Source organism: Pseudopodoces humilis, chromosome 16 (genome assembly GCF_049639895.1).
Source record: "Pseudopodoces humilis isolate 2021_Gansu_Grassland_sample_001 chromosome 16, ASM4963989v1, whole genome shotgun sequence".
Classification (NCBI taxonomy): Eukaryota; Metazoa; Chordata; class Aves; order Passeriformes; family Paridae; genus Pseudopodoces; species Pseudopodoces humilis.
In genome coordinates, this window is record NC_142215.1 from 12,519,323 (window position 1) to 12,531,916 (window position 12,594).

A 12,594-nucleotide genomic window follows, 5' to 3' on the forward strand; every position below is an offset into this window, starting at 1 on the left:
GCATCACACAGATATGGTGTCACTATACCAAGTTCATTTGTATTCCTTACCTTCAAACACTTCACCTAGTCATAGGACTGAGGATCCTTTGATGGGGTATTCAGAACTTTTTCTTATTCGTTTCCCTTTTATAGCTCAGTACTCACACATAAAGGACTATCTGTAAAAAGCCTGGAGTCAGCAGTAGTGCCCCAGTTTGCTCTCACATGTAATTTATGCTTGACCTGAGGCTTCATCATTTGGACAATGCAGTCCCAAACAAATGTGTCAATTCATGATGAATTTTCCCATATGAAGTAGTATAAACAAAGTGCTTTGAACTCGCTTTACATTACTTTTATTATGGTATTCATTTCAACTCTGATAGTATTACTGAGGATTCCCATATCCACCTAAAGGCTCCACCTCCCATGAAGAAAAGGCTAAAGTATTTATTTCGTTTGCACCAGTGTTTATCAACTTAACTGCAACATAAGCAGAGTCATCCTCCTTCCTCCCAACACTGTAACCTTTCTTTTTGCTTTTGTTAAATCCCAGTGCAAGGCTTTACTATCCTCACAGCACTTTGAACAGTGACTGCAGCCTCACTGCTGATGCATCTGTGGCACAATGTAAGTAATTAAGCCAAGGAGTCTTCAGGCTCAAGCTGTGTGATGAATAGTCTAAGCAACTGAATAAACCCTCTTTTTATCATGTATGGAAGGCCACTGTCAGGCAGATTGTAGTCCAGATGGATCTACGGGGCACAAAAATTTCAATTGTTCAGGAAGAATTGCTAACACATCAATTCTACTGCTCAATGTAGAAGTCTGGTATGAAAATTTAATATTTTGCACATTTTGTTTTCAAGTCAACACTCAACTTAGTGTTTTCTGTTGGATTTAATTAAAGTGTACATATAAAAATGATTCTGGAAACAAACCTTTAAAAGATATCAAAGAATAACAGGAAAGTAAAATTAATATCCTGAATATCCTTCACAAGTTTTCAGCACTAGGAAACAAGCCTAAACTTTATTTTTCAGAAAAATATTTGAAGAAATGTATAGAATATTTTTTACAGACAACTTATGCTTTGCTCTAGAATTCATATCACTGCTTGTCTGGGCACACTATCAGAAAGGCAATTCTAAACAATACTTTTGACAAAATCTTGTCTAACAATTTTATCATAGAAAGAATATAGAAGTGGACTGTTAGTCCAGTTATCTCTAACATCCATTTCTAACATGGACAGTCTCAGCTGTGAAAAGTTTAGACAGAAAGAAGGAATAAGATGGTGTTTAAAATTAAGTACTACTTATACACTCTGTATTCAAATACTCTGCCTACATCTTAATATATTTACAGGTCAGTGCTGGCAGGTACTGAAAACCATTTTCACCCTCACTCAGCACTTTAGAAAAAAAGATGGAAGATGGAACACTTCCAAAACTTTCTTGATCATCAGCTGGACAAGAAATGCTACAGTAATCCAAAGCCACAGGCTGTTGGCTCAGGATTTAGGAATTATCACACTGAACAATTTACTGGATGAACGAACATCCAAATGTCTGTGAGACATAATGCTGAACATAGAGATACTGCCAACAGGACCTTTGCAAGAGCTTGAGAATATTGCTTTGTCCTAAGAAGGACCAATATACGTAAAAATTAAGTTAGCCATACATGTGTGAGTGCTGACTCCAACTGAAACAACATTTTCCCTGGGCTGTTCTGAGTGCATTTCCCATCTTGAATTATACGATTCCCACCCAGAAAATTTAACTACATTAAAGTTCTAGATCAATTCATTAGCAAGTGACTTCCTACTAAAGAAGGAGAACCCAAAAAAATTCCTGTGTATTCTATAATGTGCCATTCTGGAGATTTTAAGAATAGGCAAGCTGGACTTTCTTCAAATCCTATAGCATTCTAGAATATATCAGGAAGGCAGCTTCTGTAACCCACAGATTTCATACTGTTCTTTCCTTGCAAGCCATTCAGTCTTACTGCAGAGCTTCCAAAGTGACAGAATTTGGAAACAACCATTCTCAGGTGTCTGCTTGGATGATTCATGCTTTCCCACAAGTATTGCAAGAACCAAGCCTGACCATTTGAACAAATTAAGGGTTGAGTATTAATATACAAAAAATTATATCAAGAGAATGGACATGTAACCACTGCTGTTACTTTGTTTGTTTGAAATCAAGCCATAGGTTAGCCAAGGATTTTATTTCTACTGTATAACTGGGACAAGAATTTCAATTAGCTACCAGAAGCTAGCAGATAACAATCCTTCCTTTTGCAGCATAAGGTTTGTTTGCTGCAGTTCCTATTTCTAAAGTTGCATGTAAGGTGATGATGTGCTTCTGAAAAAGTCACTACCTTCTTTCTTTAAATAGATGTGTGTGTAGCTGGAAACCGAGGAAAAGGTTTCACACAATTTTTGTTTATATTTTTCTTCACTAAAATAATATTACTTAAACTATAAGAGGTCAGGGAATTCATGTTTAGAATAGAAAAGATGATTATTAGAACTGTAAAGATTCCACCATTTCACTACCATGAATTGTGAAGAATTTAAAGAATACCAATGAACAACACAAAAATATAAAGGTTATAACAAAGATAATGTGATTTATTTTAGAATTAGGTAGAGCACTTAGAAGGAAAATCTATTAGGCTGATCTACAGAACAAGTCACACCTTCTAGACTACAAAAGTAGCAAAGGTAAAATCCAAGATAGGAAAAGTCAAACTGTGCCCAGCTCCACACCTAGACCTAAAAGAGACAGTTCTAAGTAGTAAATACAATATTGTGAACACCACTTCCATAAGACAGAAGATATATGTTTTTAATTATAAGTGTTTATCCCTAAAAAAAACAAATGCAAAGTTTGCTAAAGATTCCAACAGACAGAAGGGAATTGCAGCATGGCAGTCGAGGTATGGGAAAAGACAAAGACAATAACTATGTTAGCTTCAATAAATCATCCTTCAACATTAAACACTTCACATGGACTGTTGATATTGACTTTAGATTTATTTCTAGTAGGATCCTACAGTATCCTCTTCAGCTTTATCACACAGTCCAACTAGATGTCCAGGAAGGGAAAAAAATTTTAAGTCAGTCACCTTCAGTATAGTTGTAGAGTAGAAAAGAGTCAGTGTCAGAAGCATTGAAATTAGTAGTTAAGACTTGTTATCAGATTTCTATCACCCTGTGTTAATTGCTATCCGTGTGTAAGATTAAAATGTGCTACAATATCACAATGGCAACTTTCTGGTTTCATTTTTCTTTGAGGCAATCAATGGAGAAAACACAAATCAACAAATTCTTGACTTGGTGAGCCAATTCAAAAACTACAGTAACTTCCATCAAACATGGCATGTGGTCAAAGCTATTGATATCCCTCAGGATCATGGTTCTTTTTAACTGGTCCCAATTTAATCACATAACTCCCAAGTTATTACTTCACTGTAGTTATGTTGCTACCTTGGCCCCTTGATAAAATACTTAATTTTAAAATTTCACAGGAAATGTAGTACTGAAATGTTTTGCAACTGAATTACAGAGAAAAAAATCTGTATATATACAAGTCCTTTCTTCTTCACTCATTTTCCTGTTGTGCTTACTTAATAAACTACTAAATATAGCTACTGAACACTAATCCCAGGGAAAAAACACAAACCCTTGCAGCAGCAATGTGATGTTACCAACTTTAAGGAGAAATATTCTACTACTTTCTATATTGCTTTGTCCTTATTAATCCACTTCACATAAATCAAAACCTGTAATTTCCTATAATAATGCTCCAAATATTATAAAAGGAAACAAATTAAAGGAATCCATGTCTGAGACACTATTGTTTATAGCATCACTCCTGATTTCCTATTTGCCAAGTATTATTTTGTATTTGTGTTTGTATCTTATTTCCATTTTTCTATCAAATTATCCATCAGTAAGATTTAACTAGCAGTGATTTTCCAGGCTTCCAATACCAATTTTATTTTCAAGTTGCTTCCCATGCTGTACTAAAACAAATAGCTGCTATTGTCCTACAGTCTTCATTTGCCTCTTACTTACCCTGTGCAGCAACACAGTAGATATTTCTTTTATTATTTATAACTTCTGGACATTCTTGCTTTTACATATTTTTGTTCAGAGCAGAATATATATACTATTATGTAAGTGAATATCAAGTTCTAAAGGACTCATACTACAATATATTTTAAGGAATTGCTGGGTTAATATATCAAAAAATACATATGCTTATTAAAGTCCACACACGAATATGTTTCTGTCACCCATCTTTGCCTTCTCTTACATACACAGTGAAAAAATGCCTTTTCTGATCTAGATTTTCAGTAGTATGATTTAAGAGTTCAAGCTTCAGCAACTATTTCACAGATTTCATAAGCTTTTGCCTCCAGTGTTTTTACCCAGACTATTCTGCTTACTTTAACTGAAATCACTAGAAATATTAGTGCATGATAAACATAGGTTTATATCCAAAATATTGAAGCTGAAAAGATAGAAACTTTCCAACATGAAGGTTTTCTGGAACATCAGGAAAACAATTCCCAGACACATCCAGCTTTTTATGTGCATCAATGAAATCTTCATATGACACACTGAAGCATTTCAATTTTTTTAAAATTGGTTCTTCACAGAGCTCCAATTTTCAAACAGAACTAAAAGATATAATGAGAGTTAGTACCATACAAACACCATGAGCAGAGTCTAATGTGTATTCTATTGTAATTAAGACCAGTGATTCAATACCTATTGCTACTGGCCAGGTATCATAGCAACCTTGTGTCACTGAATACTGCTGGAAAACTGTTCAGCACTAGCAAGACCATGCTTCAGGAAAATCTACAATGGCACTACAGATTGTCAACATCTGTGGGGGTTGTTACAGGGAGAACAACAAAGAAACCTGCTTTAAAAAGCCCTATACTTAGAAAATGGACAGGGATATTACAGTGGCACTACACAATGATAAAAAAACCACAAAGACAAAGGAAAGAACATTTTTTGTCATTACTTACACAACTTATGCACCCACATCCTAACATCCATCCCTATAAACAGAGTTGCAATAATGCTGCATCATCACATTATTTATATATATCCACAAAGCACTTTTTCTTTTAAACACAATCATCATTCACCACCAACATTAATCTGACAATAAAACAGCCTCACTTCCAAAATAATATTTAAACTTTCACAAATGAACTCTAGATAGTCTTGTATAAATCTGAAAAAAAAAAAAAAAAAAAAAAGAGAAAACAGGTTACTATGAACAAGAACCCAATATTGATTTTTCTGCGGTGCAGTAAAGCATCTCCATTCTATTTGGCTGCTGTCAAAGCCACTCTTTAACAGCTGGAGTCAAATTGCACTATTTACAGCAAGAGCCCTTGTCAAGTGGACCATAAGTATTCTAACAATACACTATTCAAATGGCACTTTGCCACACAAATTGCTGACTTGATGAATACCCTATGTCAATGACTAAGGCCAATATAAAAGTTTCATTTTTATGAGAGGTTTTACATTCACATATTAAGTAAAGCTTTCTTGAAAAACTATTAAGCTATATATTTTGTGTCTTTTGACATTAAAAATAATTAAAATCTGTTTAAATATATCAAGGGGATTTGACAACATTAATATGGATCTTGTGTTAACTGCATTTGTCACAGTCATCTGTTATTGGTACTCCCACTGGCACGTGCAGCACAATAAAAGAATTAAAATGGTCAAAACACCATGAAATCAAAACATTCTGCTTTTGTATCCGTGATTTACATGATGGCAAAAGTTTTGAAAGAAAGCCTTTGAAGCTGGACTACTGTGTGAGGATATTTATCTTTTTTAGGTTAGAGAAGAGAGAGAGACCATTATTTTGAAAATGTTCTTTCATCTTAAATATATGAATGGTAAAACAACGTGATAATGGAAAGAATAAAAGCTGAATTTTACTTGCAGTCTTCATGTGGATCACTCATTATACAAAAGGATCACTCACAATTACAATACCAACAGGACAGAATAGCTACCCACTCATTTTTCCTGTGACATAAATCTTCTGAAATTGAGTGCTTCAATATATTTGCTAAAACTGATGATGGGGTTTTTGATAGAAAAGTTATTAGCAATTTAGTATGTTGTTAAATTTCTAATACACAATTTGCCAAAGAAGGAAATTGATTATGAAATACTCATTCTATATTAAAACCCTCTGATAATATGAAAGTTTAACATGTGTAGTAATTATACACTTTAATTAATACAGTATAGAATGTTCAAGTCTGATAACCACAGTCCTCTAATTAATTGGGATCTGAATTTCCAGAATATTTCAAGATGCTAAAATACAATGGAGCAGAAGAGTCAATAGAGCACTTTTTGAAAAACCTGAAAAAGTTCTCTGAACAAAACTTAAACCAGCAGACTTGATATCAAGCCTTCAATTCAGCACTAACAGAACAGTGCTAAAAATGCTGCAGTTCCACACTCCTTTTGCGTAGCCAGCACTGGGCTTCTGCAATAGCACTAAGGGGACTTCCATTGTTATGTTTTTCCCAGGTTCAGCTACACTAAATACATTTAGCCTCCAGCATCTCCCACACCAATCTACAGAACCCTCTCTAATGCAGATGCAAGAGGGAAGAAGCTCTGAATGTACTGGATGGCACAAGTTTGATGAATGCAAAGTGTTTTCCCAAGTACAGAACCTAATTTATTATGAATTTAGACAAACTTAACAGGTCTGCAGTAACAAAAAACCATGAAAATAAAAAAAGACTTTTTCTGTCAAAATTTCTTTAAGAAACATCAATAGTATTCTTAATATGTTTGTATTTGGACAAGGTAATTAATGAACAATATTTAAACATGAAAATAGAATATTCTTTTGGAAATCAGAGTAGACAAGACTTAGATGAAAATTATTACATTACAAATTATTACATTTCCACAGTTTCCTGTTGTGGTATTTCTTCCAGTTTAAGATCATGATAATTCCCAAAACATGTTAAACTCCACACTTTAAAGTTGATAAAAAACTGTTTTCCCATATTTCATAATCAGCACATTTTCTTTCCTTCCACCTTGTTAAACGCATGCAATTTTCACTTTAATAGATGTGCCTAAAACTACTTACCAAACAACTACCAAAACTTTTTTCCTTTGTTCCTATTTAAGAAGGCAAGAAACTATTCCTTTTAACAAACTAACAGGGAGATCAGATTCTGTGCCAATGGCCAACTAGTGCACCATCTGCCCCACAACATGCTCAGCAGGATTACACGCTAATAAGACTTTTCAGAAAATGGGATCAAAAAGAACTTTAGAAATCAGACTAAGGTTAGTAAAAGGTCAAAGAAAAATATTAAGAGTTAAACTACAATCATTAGAAACTCAATGTTATATGTAAATTTGAAGATACAATGAAGAATAGACCATAAAACTCAAGAGTGAGGGTTTGGATCAAGCTCTACTTTATCAGTTTTGAAATATCTTCTACTTCATTTCCTTTTATTAATAAAGCCAGAATAAAGGCTAGAGACCATTCTGAAGGCTGTTTCTATATGTGATTGAGGGAAAATATTTTTCATTCTCAATACTTGTGGTAAAATAATTTCTGTGTACACTGAGGTTTGAGGAATAGCAGACATGACTTTCCCTGTTTATTGCAAAGAACAATTCCCAAAACTCATTAATTAAAAAGTGGTAAGCAAGAACGAACAACATGAAAGCCCTATTCTTAAGATACACTTTCATCAAGAGTTCAGTGAATATATTACCTCCTGATGCATAAATTTGGTTTAATAGGTTTGTACCTGTTTTTTTCTACATGAAAAAAACAATACCTATCTCATTGAATTTGAGATTGTATTAAATTAGACATAGTACAATAACCAGTTTTAAAATTAGCAAATATTTACTATATTAATTTTTTTTAAATCTACAAACAACTGATAAAAGTATAGATATATCTAGGCCACAAGAAAATAGAGTGACTATTGCATTTTTAATCTCATTATTTGACGTCTCTGTACTAGTTTTCTCAGTTTTAACAGCACATTAAAACTACTTTAAGCCTATTTCCATCTATTTCTCTTATTCAAAACAAAAAGAAAGAGCAAATCTTCCCCATCAGTCACAATTAGTTGGTTTAATGATTTTGGTAGAAAAGTATTTCTAGGTAAAGCTAAACACAACACTCTCCCTGGCCAATTCTTTCCTGAAGATGGTCATACTTATTTGCAGCCCAGTACCTCACAAGAGCATTACCATCTCATTTTTAACCAAGAAGATGCCAAATTTAATCACACTAATAAAAGCATAAGGCACTTACAGTTTATTCTGTGATGATGCTAACAGAAAACACACACCCAATAAAAATTGTCCCTGAACAAGAGGGATCTGTGGTCTCATTAGAAAATCAATAAAAGAAAGACCAATAACATTGGATCACGATGTGCTTGTTCTCAAGACACATTTGAACAGGTGAAAGGTGCATTCAGTTGTTCTCAGGATACAATTGACAGGTGCAGTCACAAGCTAGAGGCATGAGGAAATAGGATCTAACTGCAGGTAATAAGGTCTGAGAAAATCCTTTTGAGATTATCTATTAATGACCTTGCATAAAGCCCTCTTCCAAGTGTCCTCATTTGTCTGTGACATGGGGTTGAAAGAAAGTTCATTCAGAAGAATGGAGAAGCCTTTATAAACTTAAAACCAAGCCACTATCCCTCTTACATATCAGTGGGTGAAAGGGTAAAGAATTGAAATCACAACTAATTACTCTGGAGAAATGCTTTACTCTTCACTTCTTACCTTATCTGGAGATTTCTCTGCAGGAGTAAGAGAAGGGCCCATGCCATGTTTATATGAGCTGGAGTGTTTGGATCCAGAATTCTTGTTTTGTTTTGAGTCCTGAGACACAGGAAGCAGAGCATCTGCCACTAAGTATTCTGAATCTTCAATGGCAGCAAGAATTGCTCTTGCTGTTTCACCAGTTTCATGTCGTTCCAGAGTGCCTCGAGAAACACAACAGAAGTTGTAACTTTTTCAATGAGCTATACTATCACATCTCTATGTAAGCATCATAGTACTAATATAGTAAACTACATGTGAGCAAATAAATCACAAAATATCTACAGATGAGGCAAATAACTCCTCTTTTTAAAATAAAAAATGTATTCTACACTATTGTTATTATAAAAATAAAGCTTAATTGCTAAAGAAATTACTGCAGCAAATAACTTTGTTTCAGACCACAAGCAGCTCCAGATATTTATATATTTACATGTGGAGTAAGATGCAATTTTCAAAGTTAGCCAAAGATATTCACAAAAATATCACTTGCCCTAACTGCTCAAAACAGTAATTTGTTTTCTCCTCACAAAGGCCTCACAGAGCATCTATATCATTAACACTGTAAACAACAACACATTTATGTAATATTTTAGTGCTGTCCTCTAGTGTTCTGGATTACAAATAGCAAGGGAAAGCTCAGGTTTTTTCATTCCATTCCTAAAAATTGTCAGACGTAAAGGTTTATACATGAATGTACCTGTAGCTTAGTCATCAGGGTATGAACATAATGTTTTGGAGAGTATTTCATCACTTGTATGGCTCTCTGGAATCTAAATCCTCTAGATGTTATACCCAGTTGTATTATTTTAGAAAAAATTTCATCTAGTAATAACTTTAGTAATACTATTTTAATTATAACTAACATTAAAGATATCAAAACTGAGCTTAAATGTATTTGAAATGAGCTACTATTATATACTACACATTTCCTATAGGAATTAAAAGAAATTGCTGAAATAGCATGTTTCCTATAAATATCAGAGATAAAATACATCTGAAGGGTTTTTCAAGTATTAAATATCAGCTATAACACGAAATGTTTTTCCCTTAAGTTTGAATTCTTTTTACCCTCAAGTAATACAACATGAATTTTCCCTTTCACTCCTACAAGAAAAAAAAAATGTGTAACATTGAAGTTCTATCAGTAACACCTGCTAAAAATATTGGACTGGGATTGAGGGATCTCATACAATAAGTGTTTGTGTGTATATGTGTGTATAAAATCTCTTTATCTGAAATTATTTCTCTGAAACTCATTCATTTCTGTTCACTGCAGTATCACCTCTACTACTCATACGACAAAGTCTTTGAATTCAGAACAGAAGAAAATAAGGCACCTGATTCTTTGTCCCCTGTAAAAATCAGTTGAATACCGCAGATTACTGCAATATTACACTGAAAGAAGAATCATCCCCAATTGGTTTTAATGTGCCATTTTCTTAATTCCTCCCCAGGACTTGCAGCCAGTGCCATGGGGACAGTTACTGAAAGGAAAGTTGCCCAAAAGGTCTTCCCTAGTCAGACTGTCCACAAAGCCCCCAGCACTGACACATTTCAGTATTTCAGGAACACAAAAGTCATGTGTACAGATGCCTACAAGGGATGATTATACAGTTCATGCTGGACACGAGCAAACATTCTTAGAAGTACTACAGCATTTGCAAAGTGAAGTGTGGAAATAATACAGTCACTCAACAAACATCGTTTCGGCCTCTTATATGTGTAAAGTAGCCTTTCAAGTTATAAACATGCCACAGAACTATGTGGATTATTCAGAGAAAAATATAAACAAAAATTCAATGAAATCATTGTTCTTCCTACTTTTAAGTGGAGGGGCTGAAGCTTGCTCTGTCACCTTCTGTGGCAAGTCCACTACACAGTGAATATTTGTATGCATAAAAATATTTTAGTTCACAGAAAAAGAAAAATATCAGAAGCAGTAAAAGATACAGAAAATGTGACAGCAGAATTTAACCTTGGAAGACAATGACCTGAATGGAATATACAGGTATTCTTGACATATATGAAAGCAAATTCAGGTTTTATATATTTAACACATCTTATTTTAAACAGATGACAGATATGCTTCCATACATTATAGACTTAGCAAGTGCAAAGTGAGAAACCACCAACAGGTTGTTGGGTTACCAAACATTTCTGCTGCAAACTCTTTTTTAAGTGCATCAGGACAATGCCATTGCAAGCATATCATTTTTTGGGTAGTTTGGAGAAGAGAAAATTAACATCAACTGAAAAAAGCCCTTCTGAGCTCACACTAAGCAAGAAATAGGGCTTGGCTTCTCACATGGAGAACTTATAATTGGTTTGGGTTTTTTTCTTTTAGTTTTTCTTTTTAAAGCACATTCATAGAAAGGAACATTGAATAGCAAATACCCTGGATGACCAGCTTATTTTCTTACTAGCAAAACATTATGACATCCTGGAAACAATTTGAAAAACTCCTATTACATCTTTAAACCATTTATATATCACTCATAACAGCTATCTCAAATTTCTTTTAAGAAGCACCTTCCAGAAGATGTCTATTTTCTTAAAAAAAACCCCATCCTTTCTTACATCTACTACCCAATCCTGTTCCCTATTATAAACATCTGTATGCACAGGTTTGTGTGTACAGCTGGAGCCACAACAAAATGGCACAAAGTGCATAGGAAAATATGTGACCATGAAAGTATTACAAAGTATTTATATTATATCCTATATTATAGCCCAAAATACTCATTTACAGATCAAGTAGTTGGCAGAGACAAAATAAAGGAAGAGACCTATATTCTGCAATGCCTGAATACATCTGAGAAACAAACAGGGAGGATGAGAGGAAAGGATTTAGAAACCTGTATGTATGACAATGACTTTGACCAGTGCAAAACAGTCAAAATGATACTGGGGCAGGGTGGTTATTGCTCAGAAACTGTTATTTGAATATACTGTCTCTGATTTTAAAGGAAAATAAAGTTGTAAGAAAAGACAAAGCTTGTACACATGAGAGTACAGGAAAGAGGACAGAAATAAAATTCACTCTCAAACAAAGTATTTAAATCTGAATAAGCCCAAAGGATTTTGATTGAGGAGCATAAAATAACAATGGATGAAACTGAAGAGATAGGGGTGTCTACACAGCAGCAACACCACTGCTATGACCCTCTACTATACATACAAAATACAGAAAAAGAATGTCTTTATCTCTCTAAAGCTGTGACCATGGCAACCAAGTCTCAGGAACAGTCAAGAGTGGAGTATTTCACTCTCCTGGGCAGCTCTGGACCACCAGATGCGACTGGCTAGAGACTGCTACAACATCTTATTCTTCCTGTGGACCAAGTATTACAAATTGTGTCTCTTGGTGTTAGTGGTGTCCAGACAGTTCTCTGGGTTCTGCATACTGAAGGATGGATGCATTTTTACTGGAGAGGTCACGCATATTTTCCTGCCTCAAGACGAGGCATTCACTGCCATCACATGACCTGTCATATCATCAGGCTCCAGTGCTTTCTGTTTGCTGTCACAGCTAAAGCAACAAAAATCCTCAACACTGCAGTGCTGCTGTGACCTAGTAATTCAGATGACTCTTACAGCATAACAGTGCTGTGTGAATGAGAAATTATTTCACAATCGATTTTATTTAAAAACAGCATGTGGGTCAAGAACAAATCCTTTACTAGTAGTCAAAACAGAAAACACCTTTCAGAACAA

The 12,594-nt window shown here is 34.4% G+C and overlaps 1 protein-coding gene across 3 annotated transcripts in view; it reads right to left on the reverse strand.

Moving 5' to 3' along the window:
* Positions 1–12,594, reverse strand: part of WDR72 (WD repeat domain 72) — a 103,694-nt gene that overhangs the window by 60,008 nt on the left and 31,092 nt on the right. For all 3 annotated transcript variants that reach the window (XM_088063309.1, XM_088063308.1, XM_088063310.1), the window contains one exon: positions 8,839–9,041. In XM_088063309.1, the coding sequence (XP_087919435.1) occupies positions 8,839–9,041 (203 nt within the window). The remainder of the gene's footprint in view (positions 1–8,838; positions 9,042–12,594) is intronic.